This window comes from Bradysia coprophila, unplaced genomic scaffold (genome assembly GCF_014529535.1).
Source record: "Bradysia coprophila strain Holo2 unplaced genomic scaffold, BU_Bcop_v1 contig_151, whole genome shotgun sequence".
Classification (NCBI taxonomy): Eukaryota; Metazoa; Arthropoda; class Insecta; order Diptera; family Sciaridae; genus Bradysia; species Bradysia coprophila.
This window is the reverse complement of record NW_023503423.1, coordinates 2,322,113-2,347,157: the sequence shown is the minus strand read 5'-3', so window position 1 is coordinate 2,347,157 and position 25,045 is coordinate 2,322,113. Positions and strand designations below refer to the sequence as shown.

The 25,045-nt window shown below is 36.5% G+C and overlaps 2 protein-coding genes across 6 annotated transcripts in view; both read left to right on the top strand.

Moving 5' to 3' along the window:
* Positions 1 to 16,790, top strand: part of LOC119074387 (persulfide dioxygenase ETHE1, mitochondrial) — a 52,201-nt gene extending 35,411 nt beyond the window's left edge. For both annotated transcript variants that reach the window (XM_037180507.1, XM_037180506.1), the window contains 3 exons: positions 1,208 to 1,326; positions 6,045 to 6,111; positions 16,672 to 16,790. In XM_037180507.1, the coding sequence (XP_037036402.1) occupies positions 1,208 to 1,326; positions 6,045 to 6,097 (172 nt within the window). In that variant the 3' untranslated portion in view covers positions 6,098 to 6,111; positions 16,672 to 16,790. The remainder of the gene's footprint in view (positions 1 to 1,207; positions 1,327 to 6,044; positions 6,112 to 16,671) is intronic.
* A 5,465-nt stretch (positions 16,791 to 22,255) lies between these two features.
* The window catches only part of LOC119074385 (amyloid-beta-like protein), a 104,969-nt gene continuing 102,179 nt past the window's right edge, over positions 22,256 to 25,045 (top strand). For 3 of the 4 annotated variants that reach the window (XM_037180501.1, XM_037180502.1, XM_037180500.1), the window contains exon 1: positions 22,256 to 22,875. In XM_037180501.1, the coding sequence (XP_037036396.1) occupies positions 22,810 to 22,875 (66 nt within the window). In that variant the 5' untranslated portion in view covers positions 22,256 to 22,809. The remainder of the gene's footprint in view (positions 22,876 to 25,045) is intronic. The other variant, XM_037180503.1, reaches the window with a different exon arrangement.

Sequence of the window (25,045 nt, the reverse complement as noted above, 5' to 3'; positions counted from 1 at the left end):
TCGGTTTAATCTTCGGTTAATCTTCGGTTAATCTTCGGTTAATCTTCGGTTAATCTTCGGTTAATCTTCGGTTAATCTTCGGTTAATCTTCGGTTAATCTTCGGTTAATCTTCGGTTAATCTTCGGTTAATCTTCGGTTAATCTTCGGTTAATCTTTCGGTTAATCTTCGGTTTATCTTCGGTTAATCTTCGGTTAATCTTCGGTTAATCTTTCGGTTAATCTTCGGTTAATCTTCGTTTATCTTCGGTTAATCTTCGGTTAATCTTCGGTTAATCTTCGGTTAATCTTCGGTTAATCTTCGGTTAATCTTCGGTTAATCTTCGGTTAATCTTCGGTTAATCTTCGGTTAATCTTCGGTTAATCTTCGGTTAATCTTCGGTTAATCTTCGGTTAATCTTCGGTTAATCTTCGGTTAATATTCAGTTAATTTTTGTTTGATTATTAGTTAATCTTCGGTTAATCTTTGGTTAATCTTTGGTTAATCTTCGGTTAATATTCAGTTAATTTTTGTTTGATTATTAGTTAATCTTCGGTTAATCTTCGGTTAATCTTCGGTTAATCTTCGGTTAATCTTCGGTTAATCTTCGGTTAATCTTCGGTTAAATCTTCGGTTAATCTTCGGTTTAATCTTCGGTTAATCTTCGGTTAATCTTCGGTTAATCTTTCCGGTTAATCTTCGGTTAATCTTCGGTTAATCCTTCGGTTAATCTTCGGTTAATCTTCGGTTAATTGTTAATCTTCGGTTAATCTTCGGTTAATCTTCGGTTAATCTTTTATCTTCGGTTAATCTTCGGTTAATCTTCGGTTAATCTTCGGTTAATCTTCGGTTAATCTTCGGTTAATCTTCGGTTAATCTTCGGTTAATCTTCGGTTAATCTTCGGTTAATCTTCGGTTTATCTTCGGTTAATCTTCGGTTAATCTTCGGTTAATCTTCGGTTTATCTTCGGTTAATCTTCGGTTAATCTTCGGTTAATCTTCGGTTAATCTTCGGTTTATCTTCGGTTAATCTTCGGTTAATCTTCGGTTAATCTTCGGTTAATATTCAGTTAATTTTTGTTTGATTATTAGTTGGTCTTCGGTTAGTCTTCGGTTAATCTTCGGTTAATCTTCGGTTAATCTTCGGTTAATCTTCGGTTAATCTTTGTTTGATCTTTGCTTGATTCAATCTCTTGGTTATCCTCACATTCGATAAATTTCGTTTTCAGAGGACAACTTGAAACAACCGTCGCTGAAGAGAAGCAATACAATCCGAGGCTCAGCAAAGACATTGACACGTTCGTCACAATTATGGAGAACCTAAATTTGCCACCGCCAAAATTTATTGGTGAGTTGAAATCTTTGTTTTGTATAAACCGTTACTATCATTGCTTGACATTGCAAAGCAAATTGCATCAATACGAAGAGCTAGTCTTAAGGCTCGATTCATACGAAACTAGAAATTCTAAATTTTTGGTTGGTGTAGCAGTTTGTACTGCTTCTGCGCAATTTGGCGAATAGTAAGCACAGTGATCCATTAGTGTAGAAACAAATGAAGTGCTTTACTTAGGATCTTAGTGGATTTTTACTTCACACCGAGAAGTGAGACTGTAAATAGTCTAACCCTTGACTAAGGCGACGTCAATAAGAACCAAGTACATCCAACGATCGGTCTTCCTCGTTTACACTTATTTAAGTAAAAGCTCAGACATTTTCTCAAATTTACGGAATAAGTGCGCCAAAAATTTAAATATTGACACCTAACAGTTGGAAGAAATAACGCTGACGTATTATAATAACTGTCAACCCACTCCAAAACAGGCAAAAGAACAGATTTTTCATATAAATTAAGTTTTTTATGTTTGTATAATACCACTGCGGGGACCAAAAAAGATGCTTTTTGGCCGTTAAAAAAAAATGGTTTCTTGTAATGCATTGTAACGCTGTATGTTTTGCAATAGAAGGCGCAATTACGGCGTGAATACTGTCAATGGATTTCCGCGTGGGAAGCCTGAAAGACGCACTCTCTTCACCCTTCAATCCCAATGGAAAATTTATAAATAATAAAATGAAATACTCGCCTATCCACACCACACTTTCGTTCGAGAGATATTTATCACTGTATTTTATGCAGCGATTATTGTGCTCTTCCTAAACATTTTTTTTTCGAATACCGGAAAGCCCCCCCACCCTTTCTTTTGTTCTGCGACTTAAGACACAAAGGAACACAGCTAAATCCAATTATATGCTTGATGCTGCTTTTTCCCGTATACGTTTGCCATCTTCGCCTAAATTTGTCATAAATAAAATATTTTCCGCCTAAGCAGCGTAAAACCAGTTGTGTCTTATCCTTTATTTTGTCTACCATTTTTTTCTGGTTTCTCGCTTCGTTATTGTTTCGGGGTACAATGTGCTGCTGAGTTATACATAGTTTTGCTTCTTCGACACTCTTATGGTCGTATGAGCATTACACTGAACGTTTGCGGGTAAAAAAAAATCGTACACCCAGAAACTGGTTGAAGTAAGAAACAATTTTTTTTTCTGTTTTGTTAAATTTATTTATCGTGTTGAGTGCAAAACGTCTCGACGCTATTGCTGCATGTTATATATGTTGTCGTCGGCAATATTATTCTATGCTTTGAATATCGCATGTCTTTTTCGAAGCGTCGTGTTAGCTATTTATGCTGCAGCCTGCAGGTCGTGTAACTCACTGGTAGATTTAAGATTTCCAATACGAGCGAAGTGAGTGCGTTAACTATCCGTTAGTTATACCTTGAATTCTGATTTGGTTATCCAGTTTAAAGAATCTTGAAGGTGTACTCGATGCGCTTCATAGTCATTGTTCTTTAGGATTTTTCTTTGTTTCATGTTGCTTGCCATGGAATGTTTTGAGGATTTCTTTTGAAAAACAGCCTACCGAAATCGGATGCATTTTCTAATGGAATTTGTTGTATGTGCGGCTCAATAGTGAAGTTGATTACCTTTCTAATGACACCCCACACGACCCTTAACGGCTGGAGTAACTCATGTATGAAAAGTGCAAGTTTTCTGTTTTTGATCACCAGCCTCACCAGCTTCACAAGCTTCGAAGAATTTTTTTGAAAGTGGTTTTGGCTTCTAGGATCGAATACCTTTCTAAGCACAAATTAAAAAGTTTACCGTAAAATGCGTCCGATTTCGGTAGGCTGTTTTTCATAAGAATCCCTCTCTGGAACATCCTGGAAAATCCATCACCTTTGAAATCATTGTCCCTGGCCATTACCAATCCATTTTTCGTAAATAAGGTGTCATTCGAAAGTAACATTCAACAACCTCTGATTTCAGCCGGTCGTTTCTGATCAAGAACTATGGAAAGTTCCATTTTTTTGCGATATTTTTTGACGATTTTCCCTACAAAAATGGCAATTTAATTTTACGAAACCTTTATCGTGTGACATAACGATTTTAGTGGTCCCGTTCCTCGATGAAATTATTTTTGTGACTGTTTAAGGCGTAACTCATCCATCCTAAATATCTAATCTTGACGTTCCTACTACTTTTACTGGTTCTAGACACTAGAAATTACTTAAGTTTTTGTACCATTTTTTCGGGTATCATTTGGACTTTCAATAAAATTCAAGCCACCAGAGGTCAGTTCCTGTTCCTAAAAAGAAGAGGCATGAATCATGGTCCACTGCCTCCCCTTTCCAAGAACTATAGAACTTAAGGTGCTCGGAATTACACATGTCTTACGATAAGTGCAGTTTTCCCAATCAAATTGCAAACTAAAAAATCGTCCCGTGGCACACGCAAAATATATGCTCAGCGGGTGATTCCATATTTACCATTATAAGTTTGCGTGGATTGTATTTAGGGGTCGTGCATGCACATAATAACATTTATGAATTGACTGTCCGTCGAAACGGTTTTTTTTTAATCGCTTCAGTTGATCAAGTCTGTTTCAAAAATGTTGCTAATCACGGTGTAAGTATCTGCTCGTAGCATTTGTAAATCGATAAATTCGCTCACAAAAAGAGAAGCTGCCTCAACTTAGATACAGCCAGTGGCAGTAAAAGTAATGTTACCCTGTTGTGTTGCATTAACCGAAAATGCTTTTTAGCTAACATCATAACTATTATGCCTACAAGCATGATGACGACGACGACAACAACAATTCTCTCTGTGTGTGCATAATGGAAATGTTTCCACATTAAATCTCCATATGTTTGACAACGGCACAGGCTTTCATTTCATATGTGACCGTTGACTACATAAATATTATGTGTCTGATTGTTGTGCTGCAATAAACTTGGCTGTAATTCTTTGTCGTCGAAGCAGAGCACATTTGCATATCTTGGGCTGGGTGTTTTTGGTGCATGGTGTTATATGCATATTTTGAGCTGTATGAATCTTACATTATCTGTGAACGTACACTGGGGGGGTGTTCTAAGGTTTTTCGCTCGAGCTTTCTTGTCAAAAGAACAATGCATTTAAGCTATCTATGCTATCGAAAATTTTAAACTTTGACGGTTAGCCAGACATCTTCACTCCACATCAGAGCCTAATATTTGGAAAAAAATTTCACAAATTACGCGAATTTCCGTAATTTTCACTAAATTTCCCAAAATTTCCCTAAATTTCATTGAATTTTACAAAATTTCACTGATATCACAAATTTAGTCATATTTCACTAAATTTAGCAAAATTTCCCTATATTTCACTAAATTTCCCCAAATTTCCCTAAATTTCACCAGATTTTACCAAATTTCACTAAATTTTAGTAATTCTGCAATAAAGTTGACTAATATTAGGCCCTCTGTCACCATCACTTTAGAGAGTTCTTACACTCGCGGAATTCTGAAAACCGACACATTTTCAGTTTTGTGTTTTTTCAGTGTTTTGTGAATTTCCGTAATTTTCACTAAATTTCCCAAAATTTCCCTAAATTTCATCGAATTTTACAAATTATGATATCACAAATTTAGTCATATTTCACTAATTTCACTAAATTTAGCAAAATTTCCCTAAATTTCACTAAATTTCCCCAAATTTCCCTAAATTTCACCAGATTTTACCAAATTTCACTAAATTTAATAATTCCGCAATAAAGTTGACTAATGTTAGGCCCTCCGTCACCATCACTTTAGAGAGTTCTTACACTCGCGGAATTCTGAAAACCGACACATTTTCAGTTTTGTGTTTTTTCAGTTTTTTGTGATTTTTGCATGTATTTTTAAAGGGAGAAATCAAGAACTCGCATAAAACACAAAAACAGAAAATATGTCGGTTTTCAGAATTCCGCGTGTGTAAATGTTGTTTTGCACACAGCAACTGGTCCAAAAATCGGGAAAGATTTCAATGGTTCCTGAAGTTCAGTTTAAGTAATGTTAAGGAACTGCCTTTAATCTGGTTTTTTTCGCCCGATCCTGTTGACTAAAAAATCTGCAGAATGACGTAGAGCAAAATGAGTTTTTATCACAATTTCGAGTGCTAATTTCGTTTATTGTCATATGAGTCTGGTGGACACACCGGCCTCAGATCACCTCAGGCATATTATTCTGAATTTCAATTCTTAAATTCTTAAAAATTATTGAATTTCTAAATTTTATGAATTTGAAGAAAAAAATCCCTAAAATTCTTAAGAATTCCCGAAAAAAATTCGAATAATCCCTGGTATTATGAACTTAAAGATGGAAAGCGCTTTACCGATGTCTTATTGACAACTGAAAAAATTTCCCTGATTGTGGAGTATTTAACAAAGGATCTTTAGAAGAGTGTGTCTGCTTCTCAAGAGGAAGCCTACCAAAGCCATATTATCCTAAATGTTAAACGTTAAAACGCCTTCAGTAATTTTGTGCTGAAGAATATTGATCCTTCCTTGAATTGCTTGACTGAAATGTTAATTAATAAGAAAAACCAAACCCATGTTTTCGTTGCTGTAGCATTTTAATTATAACGTTGAACACTTAAAACGGTTTTTTGATCTCTACCTACCTCAGCTAGCAGGCTCGTATCGGTAAAACATGAAACGAAAAATTCGAATAGTCAGATTATAAAACAAACTAAGACACGAACATTTCTTTACAGATAAAGCTGTGCCAGCCAACAGGGAATGTGGACTCTTTGATATTCCGAAATGAAACATAATTTAAAGGTAAATCTCTTTTTGTATATTTATTTATATATCCTCCGTCCCTCCCCGTCTCCCACTCGCCCACCGCATACCGAAACGAATGGTGAAAGACGATGCAAAGAATATTTTGAGGATTATGCAAATTTCGAACGAATCATATTTTGCCATATAACAAAACGGAAAACAAATTTTTTTTTTTCTTGACAAACTTTTACCCATACAACTAGAAAAAAGGGTACATTAGGAATTCCAGGTTTTGTTGTTGTTGTTGTTGTTGTTGTTCTGTAACTGATCAGCCTAACATATAAATTTTAGCAGCCCAGGTCGCTGGGGGAAATGAACCTAATTCCGCTATGTAGTAAACTTTGCGTTCACATTTTTAGTTTCGAACGTAAGGAAAAGTATGTTGCGGGAGGCTGAAAACAAAATAAAAACAAAACAAAAAAGATTTCCAACATACATAAGGGTGAACAGTATAATAGACCGGAAGCCCACATGGATATCGGTGCCTCGTAAGGTTGATACCCGTAACAATACAGCAAACAAACAAAAAATGTTGTAGATTCTTTACATTTTGGCGATTCCTCGCATTTTGGAGATATCGACAAGTTTAAGGCTCGGAACGGGTTCGGGTTGACCTGATCAGTTCAGGTTATGACCCGAACCGGTCTTAGACCCGAACCGGAACTAAGACTTTGGGTTCAACCCGAACTTGACCCGAACCAGAATTTTCGATTTCGGGTTCCAACCGAACCCGACCCGAACCCGAAGTTATTCAACCCGTACTTGACCCGAACCCGAATTTCCATTTCGGGTTTGACCCGAACCTGATCTGAACCCGAAATTTTCAAATAGATCAGGTCCGGTTCGGGTGACCCGAAAATTTTACACTAAAAAATGACAAAAATTTCGGGTTAACCCGAACCGGACCTGATTTATTTGAAGATCTCGGGTTCAGGTCAGGTTCGGGTCAAACCCGAAATGGAAATTCGGGTTCGGGTCAAGTACGGGTTGAATAACTTCGGGTTCGGGTCGGGTTCGGTTGGAACCCGAAATCGAAAATTTAGGTTCGGGTCAAGTTCGGGTTGAACCCGAAGTCTTAGTTCCGGTTCGGGTCAAGATCAGGTTCGGGTTCCGGTCTGACCGAACCCGACCCGTTCCGAGCCTTAGACAAGTTTGAAAGAATCGTCATTGACGATTCGTCAAGCAATATACCTAAAATGAGAAGAATCGCTAAGAAACATCAGTCAATTTAAAAAAGCGCCGAAGTTAAATCTTCAAAATGATAAAAAAATCGCCGAAAATATTACCGACTTCATTGATTCTTTTTGACGATTTTTCTGGCGATTCTTCATGTTTTGGGGATTATTTATTGGCGATTCGTCTTTATTTTATCGATTTGATTTTGGAGATAAAGCTACATAACATGACATAATGGTTGAGATAACAAACTGGTGTCAAAATCAATGTGCTACTGTACGTACTGTACTAAGGGTGTTATCTTAGAGACGAAAAATAAAGACAAAACAAATTCTGAAAAACTCCCGTCCGGGACAGGTTAAAAATTTGACAGATTGGCATCGAGCCGTAGTTATGAATGAGAGACTGATGTGCATGTGTGCTCTTGGCATATATTCTATTTTAGAATTATAAATTGCCGCCGCATAGTAACGTTTTGCTTAAAATATTTCCTATTGATTCGTCCTGTATCGTCTTGTGTTCCCTTCACATACACACAATAAACTTAAATCGTTTAAAATTGCCAGAAATGATAAATATTTGCCAGCCTAACGACCTGGAAAATATATAAATTATAAACTTTGCTAAAGTTTCACGTTTTGCCATTGGTGTGTAGTGTGTGTATATGGTTGGAGGTTACCTAGGTTATGAATTTATGTATTTATATAATAAACGGGAATACAAGTGAAGTTGGAACGCATTTTAGACTTTAAATGAAACATTTCTTGAACATCAAATTCGATGTTCACTGGATATTATAATGGGAACCGGATGAATTTTAAATGGAATGCTCATTTCTCTTGAATAATTAGATGCGTGTGACGGTACGTGTTGTAGATTAGAGAATTATTCCCTTTCCGAACTGTTGTGTATTAACAGATGCCGACAAATTGTTGTCCTGAGCAACAAGTACCTCCTAATTTTCACTCGAGATTAAATTTCGTCAAAACAGTAAACACTGTTCACTCACGCCTAACTGCTGACTGGCATTATACATTATGGTAGATTACGTGTCTATGACAGAAATATGATGTTACACCTTCGCCCAAAATAAATCCCACTGAACAAAGCAAAACCAATTTTGACAGAACTTCTAGGAGGGACGAAAAGTTGAAAAGTCTAGTTTTCGTGTGTTTATTGGCTTCGCCGAGCGCTAATAAAGTTCTTGTCGTAGTTCTGTAACAGTAATTTACATAACAAAGTGACTAATCGCACCCGGGTGCTATTAGTCTTAAAAAAACAATAACCCACAAAAACCTCTAAAGAGGAATAAATGACGCATGTTCCGATCTTTTCCAACTTCTGAAACATCTGATTTCGCTCTTGTTAGCCCATTCTGCGAGAGTACGCAAAAAATATCAAGAAAAATTTGACTGAAAAATTTATAAACAAAAACTTTGCCCAAAACTTTGTGTCGTAAAACAGGGAATTCTGAAGATTTTTTTGGTTCCTTTCTGAAGTCTGTCGATGGTTAAGGTAACAACAGGCCAGTTCATAAAAACAAGGCATCAGAACAGTCGGAGCGTTTGCTGCGACTTAGCCCCGTACGACCCGTAATCCTATTTCGTCCGTAACCATAATACGTCCGTAGCCGTAATACGCCCGGAACCCTAATACGTCTACAACCCTCTAATGCGTCTGTTACCAAAATGCAAGTCAAGTTGGGCATGGTCAAATTTACTGAAAGTGTTCATTTTTAAAATTGCGCAGAGCACAATTACGAAAGCCCGTACGAAGTACCTTTCAAATAAAACCAACAATTTACGATATTATTTTAGAAACCCAAAATTTTTTGCCAACTTTCCATTGGGTATTCAATTACCTCTCAAATGAAACAAAAACTAACAAAATTGGTTGAGATTTACTCGATTTATGTGCAAAAAGCACTTAGGGCCGAGTAGCGGCCTTAGTCCAAGGGCCCAATTTTGAAACTTTTTTGCCATCATTCTATTCGGCATTCAATTATCACTCAAATGAAACAAAATCTAGCAAAATCGGATGAGATTTATTCGATTTATGTGCAAAAAACACTTAGGGCCGAGTGTCGGCCTTAGTCCAAGGGCCCAAATTAAAAACTTTTTTGCCATCATTCTATTTGGCATTCAATTATCTCTCAAATGAAACAAAAACTAGCAAAATCAGATGAGATTTATTCGATTGATGTGCAAAAAACACTTAGGGCCGAGTAGCGGCCTTAGCCCAAGGGCCCAAATTTGAAACTTTTTTTGCCATCATTCTATTCGACATTCAATTATCTTTCAAATAAAACAAAATCTAGCAAAATCGGATGAGATTTACTCGATTTATGTGCAAAAAACACTTAGGGCCGAGTAACGGCCTTAGTCCAAGGGCCCAAATTTGAAACTTTTTTTGCCATCATTCCATTGGGTATTCAATTACCTCTCAAATGAAACAAAAACTAGCAAAATCAGATGAGATTTATTCGATTGATGTGCAAAAAACACTTAGGGCCGAGTAGCGGCCTTAGCCCAAGGGCCCAAATTTGAAACTTTTTTTGCTATCATTCTATTCGCCATTCAATTATCTCTCAAATGAAACAAAAACTAGCAAAATCGGATGAGATTTATTCGATTTATGTGCAAAAAACACTTAGGGCCGTGTAACGACCTTTGAGCCCTCCCAACAAGCCCACGTTGCATCTTACCCAAAAACAATGTTCAGCAACTTTGTTCTACTCGTCAATACCTTTCATTTTATATATCACAAGCAGCTATTGCGTGCGTATTTCGGTAGATATCGTCGAAAGACTGAAAAACACCTATAGGGCCCTAGCTCTGGAAGGGCCGACCCTACCATGCCCATTTTCGAACTTGACCTTACTTTTGTCGATACCAATCGGGGAAAAAAAGAATTTTCAAAAAAGGTTGTGATTTACTCAAGCTAGAGGGGTCACGGACGGACGGACGGACGGACATTTTTTTTATTGCGGATTCGTCATCTATTAACATAACCAAATGCTTTGCCCTTACTGTCTGCTTCCAATTCGACGTGTTACAAACGGCATATTAATCTTATAAGCCCCCAGTACTTCGTACGGGGCTAAAAATCAGGAAGAAACCAGAAAAACCGAAAGAATTCCATGTAATTCTATAGTTCTAGGGTAGGGAAGACAGTGGACCATGAAGACGTGACTTATTTTTAGTGAACGTGAGAAATGTCTAGTGTCTAGAACAAAGAAGAGCTAGAAACGTAAGGTTTCGACATTATTTTGGATGGGTTACTCCATAAACAGTCACAAAAATTATTTCATCCTGGAACGGGACCAATAAAATAGTTATGTCACACGAAAATGCTTTCGTAAAGTAAATAAATATTTTAATAGGGAAAACCATCAATAACATCCCAAATATGGAACTTCCCATAATCTTTGAACCGAAATCAAGGAGAGGGGAAGTAGTGACGAGTTGTATGTATAAGAAACACTGGAATTAGTATCCCAAATTATAGCTACCTATCTTTTATTGAACTAGAGAAATCTTGAAAAATCCTTATATGGACATACATAACTTACCCAGGTCATATCTCAGGCTCCCGAACATGGATCATTCCCGGTCGGCTGAAATCAGAAGTACTTGAATGTAGCTTTCGAATGACACCACTTTTATGAAAAATAAATTCGAAATGGCCAGGGAAAATGGCTTCAAAGTTGATGAATTTTCTGGGACACTTTTTAGGTGAACCCTAATAACGACTCCATTCCAACTCCTCTAAAAAAAGTTCTTCCATGAAATATCGTTAATGAGCCATACTTTCCAGAACAGAAGAAATTTTTCAAAAAAACATTGTATTTTCGGAGATATTCGACTTTGAAGGTTTTCATATGAATGGCTTTTCCGGCCGGAAAAACGATTTTCCATTTTCCGGAAAAAAAAATTGTTCCACAACTTTTCGTGGCAAACAACATGGAACAAAGAAAAATCTTAAAGAACTTTAGGCACACGGAATTACACAAGTACCTGGACTAAGAAAATTTATCTGACACATTCGACGCAGATTTTTTCGGTAAAATTTTTGTTGAAAAATGTATGGTAATCAGCAGGATTAGGATTGTAAACGAGTTTTTTCCGATTCTAATGAACCGTTTTTAGTGATCCATAGCTCGTTGAGCTCGTATTGAAGCATTTTCATTATAAAAATGAATTTCTTGGAATCGGGTCAATTTGGAAAAGTTGAAATGTTCGCCAAAATACGGTTTTCTTGTTCATGGCGCTGGTCGCTTCCTTCTTTCTAGTAAGTAGGAATTGAGTCAAGAATTCAGCTACGTTCATGATTTGCACCAGAGTCTATACAATATTTGGACCTATACAGCCTCGCAAAAGTTAATCTTTCCTTGTACTTAATCTTACATTAGACTCAGGTGCAAATAGCATCTGCGTTTACATAATACGTTGAAACGGGAAAGTCTCGGTTTCGTGCGTGAATTTTGTTGATCTGCGGCGAAGCTGAATGAAGCATTTTCTAGGTGCCCTTAACATGTATTTCCAATATTGTACGTCACTCAGACGAAAAATGAAAAGTCACGTTTTTGCGTGGAGTTTGTTAATCCGAGGCGAAGCCGAGGTCAATAACTACGTGAATTGTCAACCCTTCCGTCCTTGTGACATAAATATGTATTACTTGTTAAGGACGTCAAAAGAAGTCCTGCATGAATGGTGAAAAGTACGATTTTCGACACATGTAGCATGCAGATGATTATTTCTCATTACAAACGTGTGGCTATTTATTGCCACAAAATCGATGTATTCCCTCGGAGGAATGAGCATTTTTGGCGTGCCTCTTTCGAATGACACCTGGTCACAGTCGTCAATTATGATTACCGTAAACGGATCAATTGGAATTTGAATAAGCTTCTTGAAGTAGAAAAAAAATCAATTTTTTGCACTCCAACAATTTCAAACTCAATATCTCGTCGCTTTGTTTTGGATGAAAATCAAATTTTATTTCCGTTGGGATTTATCTTTGAAAGGCATTACCGAGAGTGCTCTAATCCACTTCTTATCAAAACAAAATTTTTGCTACCCTCTTTCGGCTCGTGTTGCAATTTTCTAACAAGTATAATTGCGTTACCGTCGAATTTTTACGTCTGACATTGTCTAAGACATTTAAGTGGGTGAAATCTGTACTACGGATACCCGTCCAAAATCAATAAATTCAAAAGAAAGAAAGAAAAGTTGTAGGTAATCGTTTCGTCGATTCGATTTATTTAAATACACCGCTGTCACAGCCGTGTATATATCCGTAGCACCTATTTGTATATATGACGTATTTAACATAATAAATTTCCTTTTGCATTTTTTACCCACTTTCCTCGTATACTCTTCGTACCATATTTATTGTGACTTTCTACCGTGTCACATCACAAGGATATTTTTGTATTATTGAAGAGGCAATGTGAACATTTTATATACACGTTCGCCTATACTACAATCCATAATAGGGCTATTCCCTTCATTTCTGTATATATTTCAGTACATCTCGTATATCGAATATAATCGTATACGTTTGACAACTGCCACCTGAAAGAAAACGATATTTTTTACGCGACGGATTTTGATCAAACAAAATGCCAGTGTATGGCGCGTGATCTCAGGAGACCGGCAAGGTAATTAGTTTTAACATGCTACATGAGTCGAAAATCTTAATTTTCATGTTTCAAGTACTTCTTTCGACGCTCTCAGCACGTAAAGTCCATTGAGTAACTCGGGATAAAAACGAAAGGTCTCGTTTTCGTGTGCTTCACTCTACTTTTCATGTTTTTATCCCTAATTATGTAAAATACTATTCAATCGGACCAACATTTACCGAGCGATAAGAATTTGGAAAAAAACGAGCCATCAGAACAGTCGGAGCGTTTGCTGCGACCGAGCCCCGTACAAACCCGTATATCTATTGCGTACGTGACCCTAGTGCGTCTGTCACCCTACTTTGACCGTAAGCCTATGCGCCGGTTAAAGTAGTTAAAGTAAAATTATTATGAAATGTGTACATCTTAGAAATTGCGCATAGCGCAATTACGAAGCCCCGTACGACGTTCCTTTCAAATAAAACAAAAATTTCAAATCGCCCTAAAATTTTATTTTTTTGAAGGGCCTAGTATCGGCCTCAGTCCGAGGATCCAATTTTTTTTTTCAACTACATTCTATTCGGCCTTTGATTACCTTCCAAATGAAACAAAAATTACGAAAAACGGATGAAATTTGCTCGAGTTATATGTAAAATACACATAGGGCCCTAGTAGCGGCCTTAGTCCAAGGACCCAAATTTAATTTTTTTTTCAACAACATTCTATTCGGTGTTCGATTATCTTTCAAATGAAACAAAAATTACGAAAAACGGATTAAATTTACTCGAGTTGTATGTAAAATACGCATAGGGCCCTAGTAGCGGCCTTAGTCCGAGGACCCAAATTTTTTTTTTTTCAACAACATTCTATTCGGCCTTTGATTACCTTCCAAATGAAACAAAAATTACGAAAAACGGATGAAATTTGCTCGAGTTATATGTAAAATACACATAGGGCCCTAGTAGCGGCCTTAGTCCAAGGACCCAATTTTTTTTTTTTTCAACAACATTCTATTCGGCCTTTGATTACCATCCAAATGAAACAAAAATTACGAAAAACGGATGAAATTTGCTCGAGTTATATGTAAAATACACATAGGGCCCTAGTAGCGGCCTTAGTCCAAGGACCCAATTTTTTTTTTCAACAACATTCTATTCGGTGTTCGATTATCTTTCAAATGAAACAAAAATTACGAAAAACGGATGAAATTTGCTCGAGTTATATGTAAAATACACATAGGGCCCTAGTAGCGGCCTTAGTCCGAGGACCCAAATTTAATTTTTTTTCAACAACATTCTATTCGGCCTTTGATTACCTTCCAAATGAAACAAAAATACGGAAAACGGAGGAAATTTGCTCAAGTTATATGTAAAATACACATAGGGCCCTAGTAGCGGCCTTAGTCCAAGGACCCAAATTTAATTTTTTTTCAACAACATTCTATTCGGCCTTTGATTACCTTCCAAATGAAACAAAAATTACGAAAAACGGATGAAATTTGCTCGAGTTATATGTAAAATACACATAGGGCCCTAGTAGCGGCCTTAGTCCAAGGACCCAATTTTTTTTTTCAACAACATTCTATTCGGTGTTCGATTATCTTTCAAATGAAACAAAAATTACGAAAAACGGATGAAATTTGCTCGAGTTATATGTAAAATACACATAGGGCCCTAGTAGCGGCCTTAGTCCGAGGACCCAAATTTAATTTTTTTTCAACAACATTCTATTCGGCCTTTGATTACCTTCCAAATGAAACAAAAAATACGGAAAACGGAGGAAATTTGCTCAAGTTATATGTAAAATACACATAGGGCCCTAGTAGCGGCCTTAGTCCAAGGACCCAAATTTAATTTTTTTTCAACAACATTCTATTCGGCCTTTGATTACCTTCCAAATGAAACAAAAAATACGGAAAACGGAGGAAATTTGCTCAAGTTATATGTAAAATACACATAGGGCCCTAGTAGCGGCCTTAGTCCAAGGACCCAAATTTAATTTTTTTTTCAACAACATTCTATTCGGTGTTCGATTATCTTTCAAATGAAACAAAAATTAGGAAAAACGGATGAAATATACTCGTGTTATATGTGAAATACACATAGGGCCCTAGTAGCGGCCTTAGGCCAAGGACCCAAATTTAATTTTTTTTCAACAACATTCTATTCGGTGTTCGATTATCTTTCAAATGAAACAAAAATTACGAAAAACGGATTAAATTTACTCGAGTTGTATGTAAAATACGCATAGGGCCCTAGTAGCGGCCTTAGTCCGAGGCCCCAAATTTTTTTTTTCAACAACATTCTATTCGGCCTTTGATTACCTTCCAAATGACACAAAAATTACGAAAAACGAATGAAATTTACTCGAGTTCAATGTAAAATACACATAGGGCCCTAGTAGCGGCCTTAGTCCGAGGACCCAAATTTAATTTTTTTTCCACAACATTCTATTCGGCGTTCGATTACCTTCCAAATGAAACAAAAATTACGAAAAACGAATGAAATTTACTTGAGTTCTATGTAAAATACACATAGGGCCCTAGCAGCTTTTCACTTCTAAGGCCCTAACTCACGGTCCACTCACCCGATTTTAAAAAACTTTTTTTTCCTGGATTGGTATTGACAATACCTATCATTTGTCGTGTCATTTACATTTCCATCGTTTATTTTGCCATAAATATCACCAAAAGACCTTAAATCACTTAGGTGGCCCTAACTCACGAAGGGCCGACCCGAATATGCCCATCCTCGAACTTAGCCTCATTATTTTGACTATCTTTCAGGAAAAAAAAAATTTTGAAATCGGATTTGATTTACTCAAGATATCGACGTGACAGACAGACGGACAGACGGCCCAAATTTTTATTGCGGATTCGTCATCTATGAACATAGGCAAACACTTTGCCCTTACCGTCTGCTTCGAATTCCATCAATTACACACGGCATCGTAATCCTATAAGCCCCTTTGTACTTCGTACGGGGCTAAAACCATTTTTGCACATTGTAAACAACGTATTTCCAAAGTCTTATCTCTCAGCAGATATTGGTCTGATTGAAAATGTAATTACCTTGCCGAACTCCTGAGATCTTGCGCTACACACTGGCATTTTGTTCGATAAAAATCCGTCGCGTAAAAAAATATCATTTTCTTTCTGGTGGCAGTTGTCAAACTTATACGATTATGTTCGATATACGAGATATACAGAGATGAAGGGAATAGCCCTATCATTTATCTACACACAGAGGGATCCAAGCTATACATTTCCATATATAATACACATACGTGGTTCAAGCCATGCCACTTTTGAGTTACGCCTGTGTAACGTTCTCTTTTCCTTACCCTGAAAAACAGAAAATATTTTTTTTATTCGGTTCGTATAGAAATGTATTCGATGGCATTGTGCCGAGTATTTTGGGTGGAATGGGGGGTGGTCGCTAAGCAACAACATTGATCGACCAAAATTTTATTCGTGTGAGTTCTCTCACACCCTCTCTCTCTCTATCTATCTCTTTGCCATTTATAGACGATAATACTCTCTGAACGGCTGTGAATCGGATTTTTTTATTTTAATGCACCAGTTTGTAGTAGTACTAAATAAGGAATTCCGATTTTCTACGTTGGAGGTGGGGTTAGGCTCGATGTAGAACAATTAAGTTTTCTTTGTTTGTATTCCGTATAGCTGTTTGAGTTGGCTTTCAGATGCATCGCACCCCATTTATCGCTTTGATTAAATTTGAAAAAATATCTTTTTGCAGATGGCACGCAGATCGTGAGCCTGGATGGGAACATGGACTCTAAAATGTTACACCTAAGCATAATGTTTTGTTTAAAAATAGATATTAAAAAGTTGCCTTTTATTGATTTTATTGGAAAATTTGTGTTTGAAATTTCATATGAAGAAAGAACGAAGCAATTTTCAATGGACTTTTGCTAATTTCTCTCTCTCGCGCTTTCGCTCTCTCTTGCCTCTTCCATGACAATTTATCAGTTTTCATTTTTGCTTTTACTACATATGCGCATTGTATAGGGGGGTGATTCGGCACTCCCTCGTCCATGGAAAACTTTTTATTTTGAAATGCACAAAAGTGTTCGAACAATAAATCAGATGGGGATCATCAAATGAGGGGGATGCTTGGTGTTGTTTTTTTATGGCACAAAAATTTTCTATTGAGAGATGTATCCACACTGTGTGAAGAACGTTATTTTCGGTTAAACGAGAAGAAGTGCCGATTCACGACATTACATTAGCGCACAAATTCATTTTAATTTAGCTGTATGCTGGTATCGTATACATACAATTCTCTATACATCCGATGTGAGTGGTTCGCATTGTCAAGATGATTTTCCAACGATTGTGACTCGGATGAGTCATATACGTGGCCTACACGTTTTGTTGTATTGCTTGCAGAGTGAAATTGTTCAAGGTCGCTTATTTCATATGTAACGAGTAATCAACAGGGGTATGGAATTACCGGAGATACACAGTCTTGATGCAGTTCTATATCAGAGTGAGAATAAATTTACTTTTGCCGCATACAACGGGGATTCGAAAAATGGGTTAAATTTTCCAATGGCGACATAAAATCGGGATTTTTTGTTGTTGTTTCAGTTTTCCCTTGTGTTACACTCGTTTTGGCTATTCATACATTTTACGGCCGACTAATTAAATTGCAGGAACATAACTTTTTACTTGCTACACCGCGTTTGCAATGTGAACGCTACAAAGAAAATGCTTTTGAAACGACTGCAGGGAACGGGTTTTCCATGAACAGGAAATTTTTTCGAATATTTCTGGCCCTCTTATGGCAGTGATTGTTTGAAACTTTCATCATTTAATGCGATTAATTGTAGCTTTGTGACGATTCCCCTGGTTAAATGCTGGTTAATCATGTTAAACACATCAATAAAAAAGAGTGGTTTCCCCCTCGCAGCAACCTGTTCCTGAAAAGGAAGATTTCCTTTTTTGGGGCCTAAATCGAGTTCGAAGCCATTTCCAGTTTACAGTAACCGCTCTAGAGCGCCTTCCTTTCTATAATTACGTAGATTTGTTCTGAGAGCTTCGTAATCCAAACGCAAAAGCTTTAAAACCTTCAAGGAATTCGTAGATCTTATTTGTGAGAAACGACATTGAGTTGGAAAAAATCTAATCATAGTCTGGTGCGAGTTGTCCTTTCGCTCATATTGAATGTAAAAAGCGATTTTATGGTTGATTATCGTAAGTGGGTCGGCCACGAACTCGAATCGCAATGTTGCCAAGTTGGGATCGACCTGGTTTGGGCCAGGGAGCCGCCGTCAGCTAAAACTTCTTTCGGCTCTATAAAATTGAATTTTGATCCGAATTGAGTGGGAAAAAATTCTTGTGGTCCTTGAACCTTTCTCCATACGAGAAAAATATAAGTGCTTGAAAAAGTATGCAGGTGGCGCTGTAATTCAAGATGGCGCTCATCAATACAAAAAATGTGCAAATATGGAAAATCCGGTAAATGATTTTTTTTAAAGAAATTAATGTTTTTTATTTTTAACATAAAATAGACACCATTCGGAATATTTTCGCCCATGGAACCATGTCTAAAATATTTCATTTTATATTTTTAAATAAACTATCAAAAATCAAAATTTCATAGAGCGAAAAGAAGTGTTAGGCAACGTCGGCTCCCTAGACCGAACCAGGCCGATCCCAGCTTGGCAACATAGCGATTTGAGTTACTGGTCGATCCATCTACGATAATCAACCTTAAAATCGCTTTTTACATTCAATATGAGCGAAACGGCTTTTTTGGACAACTCGCACTTGACTATCACTTTTCACAGCGATATTCAACGACAAACATCGATGATGACTAGGGAATGTAACCGGGAAATTAAAAACCGGTTAACCGGTTTACCATTTCCCGGGAATTTTTTTTTTCATCTACCGGTTAACCGACCTTCAAAAATTGAATGAGATTTACATTTTTCCTTTGCAATAATACCTTGAATTGAATTATTCTTCTAGTTGCATTACAGCATTACATCTGATTTGAACTCGTTGTGAACATTTTCATCACATTTTCATCGTAAATTGCACCTCAAGATCAGCCCTAGACTGAGAAAAAAGGATCAGTTTATTTGCGTTGCTGAGCTGGACAATCATGCTGTAATTTCTATTGTAATTGAAGTTTCACCACAGTCCAAACAAAAGAAAATGCAGCATAATTGTCGATCTGAGCAACGCAAAATGTGTCATTTGTACTTAGCCTTAAGTTTGCAACTCTGAAATTGATGTTCTTTAGAAAGTCTACAGAATTCGAAGTTTAGAAGATCGTGTTACTACATCTTTAAGAAACCAATTGAAGCAACGTCCGTCAAAAATTCATGAAAACAGTTCAATAAGGAGCTTACCTTTCATTTATTTCCTTTCTCAGCATCTCGCTCAGCATAGTAAAAAATTCAATCTTTACACTGTCCAACAGAAATTTTGAAACTAGTTCACACGATCGATTTCCGATATTTCTGTTGAAATATGTAGATATTAGGCATGGGCGATAATGAAAATGATTATCGATAATTATCAATTATCGATAATCGATAATTATCGACTTTTTTTATCAAAAATTATCAAAAAAAAATATCGAAAATCGATAATTATTGATATTTTGATAATTATCAAGATATCGATAATTCGATATATCGATATTTCGGTCCAAAAATCCGATATTTATCGATATATTCCGATATATCGGTATATTATCATGAAGTTTCAAATAAATATCAAAATATCGATATTTTGATAATTATCGAATTTCGATATTTTGATAATTATCGATAACGATATGATTAATCGATTATCGATAATTTCTTTCGATTGATATTATCGATAATTTTGAACGCCTCCCATCCCTACTAGATATGAAATTCTTTATCATTCTGAAAAATGCAAATAAAGGAACGGTAAACTCATTTCTGAAGGGCTTCGCGAGCACAATAAGCCACTTAGTAGGGGTAGGATAAAAGCATTTGTCATCGGTGCAAGTTACAAACTCCCAACTCATCCAAAAAAATGTCTAAACGAGTACAGAATGTACTATTCATTTCCCGGGAAATATCCCGGGAAATTTTTTCTCATTTACCGTTTTTCCCTTTTCCCGGTTTTTCAAAATCGACGGTAAATGCATTCCCTAATGATGACGAATGAATTGAATGAGCGATTTGCATGCCGTCAAATCGATTGAAACGGATCAATATTTTTTGTCTGGATTGGTAGGAAGCTAGAAAAAATTTATTTGCATTTTAACGTGAATTTCGTGGCAAAGTTAGCTTCCTGCATGTCGGGTCTACAAATTACATTCATAAAACATTGATTCGGATCCGCACTCCACAACAGGCACAAGAACAGATTAAAAATACGAGGACATTTCATTTTGACTAAAAATTATAATTTTCAAAGCTTTCAAAAGTATTTCATAAGTATTTGCAACGTCGTTACCAAAAAAGTAGTATTTCGACTTTGTACTACTAAACTGTCATACTACTAAGTTTTCATTGTCTAAAAAATAGGATTAATGAAGGACATTTGTTTGGCATAAATACATTCACGAATACACAACTTCAGCTAGTTACTAAAATGCAGCGTTTCCCAATTTAGTAGATGTCTACTGCGCCTGAAATAAGGCAAGACAAATTCTAAAATTTGGTCGGACATTAACACGACAGAGTAAAGTTAACCAGGCGGGATCGCTTATTTGACTAGGAACCTGAATAATCTAGTAGTCCTATATCTTTTGCAAATAAAATTTTTCAATTTATGTCAGTGTTAATTTGAGTTCATTTTCATACTGTCTAGGTCTCTCATTTGACGTTTCGAAAATGAACCGCTACTGCCTGGTTTATTTTACTCTGCCGTGACATTAAGGACATATTCAGGACATTTATTTGGTAACGGCTACAGGTGGCAATCAGAACACATGTGTCAATTTGTAACGACTACTGAGTCATCTACAAGGGGACTGAGATATTTTTTCAAGACCTGTTCAAAACACCAGCCATTTTTCAAAGATTGGAAACATTTTTTTTAAAGATCTGCCGTCCCTAACAGGTCAAACTTAATAGAGTGTTATGATGAAAGAGAAAGAGATATTTTGACAAGTACCCCAAGGCAAGTTATAATAACTAGTCTTCGGTTTTCTCGCTCTGATCATAACACAGTCTATGGATCTTCAATGTGACAGCGACGACTCAAATTGTAACAAATATTTCGGAAATTACGAAGAATGGTGATCTTTTGCAGACGAACATCATCAGCGTTTTCAACAGCGACTACCAAAATAAGCTCTGACTAACAAACCCTAAACAAGTTTCATTTTTGTTAATTTTGCCCCGATTTTTTGATTTTTCATTTTTCGACCCTGACAAAAAGATTTCGCATTCAATCTGTGTTTTGCCCTGCCTATCGGCTCTGCAACATGTATACTATCTGTTCTATCACTAATTGAAGAATTCACTTTCAAAATCACCGTTAACGTGCATTTTTATCTGATTTTGGTTTCGTTAAATTCTAAAGGTAAATTAGCCCTGTCCCCGTTAACATTGCTCGATATTATTAGCTTTACGCGTAAAATGTTTATCAAAGGGATATTGTTAACCAATTAGGGTTGGGCGGTAATTAAGTAGATTATTGTAACGAAATTCAATGAATAAAGCAATGAACTTTAAATTCATCTTGCTATGTGCTGTGTGGGCCACGAACGCCACCAAGGAATTTCCTAATGTTTCACAATCTTCATAATAATATACAATAGGTGGTTGCAATGACAAATTTTAAGCGCATTATGCTCCTGTATGTAGTACGTCAGGAACCCTGTCAAGAGTTTCAATAGACGTAAAACCAAATTATTTCCCTTCGTATTGTCATTGAATAAAGCTTTCAGTTCCATTTAATTTTTGTTGAAATTTTCCTTTGATTAGATTTTATGATGAATAAAGAGAATAATTTCATTGAAAAAAATTTCTTTTATCAATTCTGTTAATTTGTATACATCGCAGAGAAAATGTCCCGAGAGTGATCGCACCTTTCAACATTTTTGTGTGAAGAATCGTTCATACATTTTTGTGTGAAGGTTTTTTTCATACATTTTTGTGTGAAGAATTCTCCATACATTTTCGTGTGGTATCAATTTTTCTCTCTTATTATGTTCAATCAGATTCTCAAAACTGCCAAGTGAAAATGTTCTCGCGCTCTCGCACAGATACACCCACTCGGACCACCGTTTTTAAAATGTGCTACAACACACAGTGTTTCTGGAGCGCAATTTCATTCAAAATATATGCCCCCCTCGAACCAGTGAACAAATTCTCTCTTCGTTGAATCATCAGTTCGTGTTCAGCAGTGTCGCTCGTTACATAGCTTTCAAAATATCGAACTGTTCTGGTGGATATTTATTGAAAAATAGAAAAATATTTGAATGCTCTGGTGGAAGTTTGAACCAGGTTTCGTTGTTGTTTTTTTGAGTGTAATGTGTTCATGCATATTCGTCTAACATTCCATGTTGTAAATGTTCGATTAAACAAATTTGGAATTGGTGTGTTGCGGTGTGTTGCTATACATTTTGACAGTTAAAATATCGTCAAATTATTGAAATATTGGAAATCGATTGAGAGGGTGGTGAATAACTTGTTTTTCCCGTTTGGGCGCGCGTGAATTTATATTACCGCAGATATCGTCCAACTGCATTTTTATTTGTTTTAACGATTCGGAAAACTTGTTTTTTTGTTGTCGAAAACTTGCTGCCAAATTATATTGTGTTTTGTGTACAGCGTGTGATACATTGTCAAGTGTGTTAACATTGATAATATTCTCTAAGAAACAAATCCAATTGGATTCTTGGTGGAAACTGTTCGGAAAACATTCGATCGAAATGTTATCGTGGATTTGCATATTTGTTTTTACCATTTTCCTTTGGATTCCAGCGGCTCCGGTGAAGGTAAGTGACTAATTTTTCCATTCATCTCCAATTTTCCGTAAAACGTAACAGGAAAGTTACACAGAAACAGAACAGACAGCAATTATTTAGGACATTTCGCATTGAAAACTCTCAAGTTCCACCACTCACGGGAAAATTCGATGTTTATTTGCTATAGAAGAATGAAATTCAATCCGCTCGAAAATCAATTCAAACTCAAGAATCGTTACGCTTCATTTTCGATAATCTTTGGATTTATTTTAAATTACGCCAAGACGATCTGACGGTATCCACCGAATTTGTTTCTTTTATTGTTCCTTTTTTGCTCGTCTTTTCTTTTATTTCATAATCATCTTTTGTTCGACGTTTAGCTCTTTTTCCGTCGACTCGAATACGATTATTGATTTTACTATGCGACGGCAGTCTCTTCTTCTTCTTTTTTTTGTATTTTACTTTTTCTGTGTTCTGTTTTCTTTCTGCCGACTTTATGTGGGTTGTATTGTAGGTATGTATGTATTATATACATTACGTACATCTGGTCGTTACGTACACTTTTGTATTTTATATGCTCCGTCCATGCTCAATACGCACTTTTTATTAATGTATTGACTGGCTGGTGACTGCTGACTTTAGGACATTAAATGGTGAGACCTTGTTTTACGTAAAGCAAATTGTCTGACTTGATTTGAAAGACTTTTGTGTTCGGTAAAAAAAAACATTAAAAAAGCAAGAAAATTCTGTTCATTTTTATGATTCTTTTCGTGGTTTTTGTCGACTTTTTTTTGTTCTACAAATGCACGGCCATCTAGTGTCATAAATTGGATAACTTTTGCGGTCGGCATATCGTTCAGGAGAGACGGGAATATGTTTCTGTTGTTGTCCTAATTGCAAAAGTTTGCCATCGCTAGCCATATGGCACTCATGTTGTTTTTATCGTCAAAATCCACTTACCATCGGAATGCCGAAAAAAGTACAGTTTGGCTGCCACCGAAAAGTTAGCCTTTCGAAATTTTCAAGGGAAACAATGCGAGGAAATCCAACACCGTCATTGATAACTGATTAGTTGGATGAAGATTTATTCGCGTTGCTTCACTTGCTTACCCCTCCATTCATTCCATTGATGAGTACGAAGCTTCAGCATAATATGATTTCGTCTCAATGAGCATTGATTTGTCAGTTCTAGCAAGTTTTTCAAAACTACTAAGAGCTGCCGTAGTATCCCGTGCTCGTTGTAACTTTTAGTCAACTGAAACCCTAATCTTCGTTAGACCTTCTACTAGGCTACTTAAAAGCTATGGTTGGTGTCAGATTGAATCATCATCATCAGTATTCAATTCACTTGCCAGTGCCCATAGCAATATCCGGTTTAACGAAATTCTTTCCCAGTTAAAAGTGTTGGGTATCTGCCTCCATCTCTCTTCTTATTTACAGTGACTTTTGTGGTACGAGTGTAACAAAAATGCTGCAAATCATCCAAGAAAACTCTACTTTCCTGAGTTGACTTTCGCGACATTAAAAGAAAACTCAAGTTTTGTGCACCGGCGCGGACTAAATTGTTGTTTTCTTCCTGCTGATAGACAGTCGAAGACTTTGACATGAGTTTGTTTCCAGCTGATCCACTCATACAATAAAAAGTATTTTTTACGTCTTGAAACGGTTGTAGCATAGCACTACCCTGTGCCGTTTAAACAAGCGTATAAACTTCTCGGTTTGTATAAGTGGATCAGCTGAAAAAAATTTGCCTTAAAGTCGTACAGTCAGTGAAAAGAAATCAATCTTCTTGACTATTCAGAATATATTCACTTAACGTTAAGTCACCACTAAATTCAATCAACTCTAAACGCAGTCACTCCTAAACTCAATCACTCCTAAACTCAGTCACTCCTAAACTCAGTCACTCTTAAAGAAGTCACTCCTAAACTTAGTCACTATTAATCTTAAACTCAATCACTCCTAAACTCAGTCACTCCTAAACTCAGTCATTCCTAAACTCAGTCAGTTCTAAACGCAGTCACTACTAAACTCAATCACTCATAAACTCAGTCACTCTTAAAGGCAGTCACTCCTAAACTCAGTCACTCTTAATCTTAAAATCAGTCACTCTTAAACTTAGTCACTCCTAAACTCAGACACTACTAAACTCAGTCACTCCTAAACTCAGTCACTCTTAAACTCAGTCACTCCTCACGTT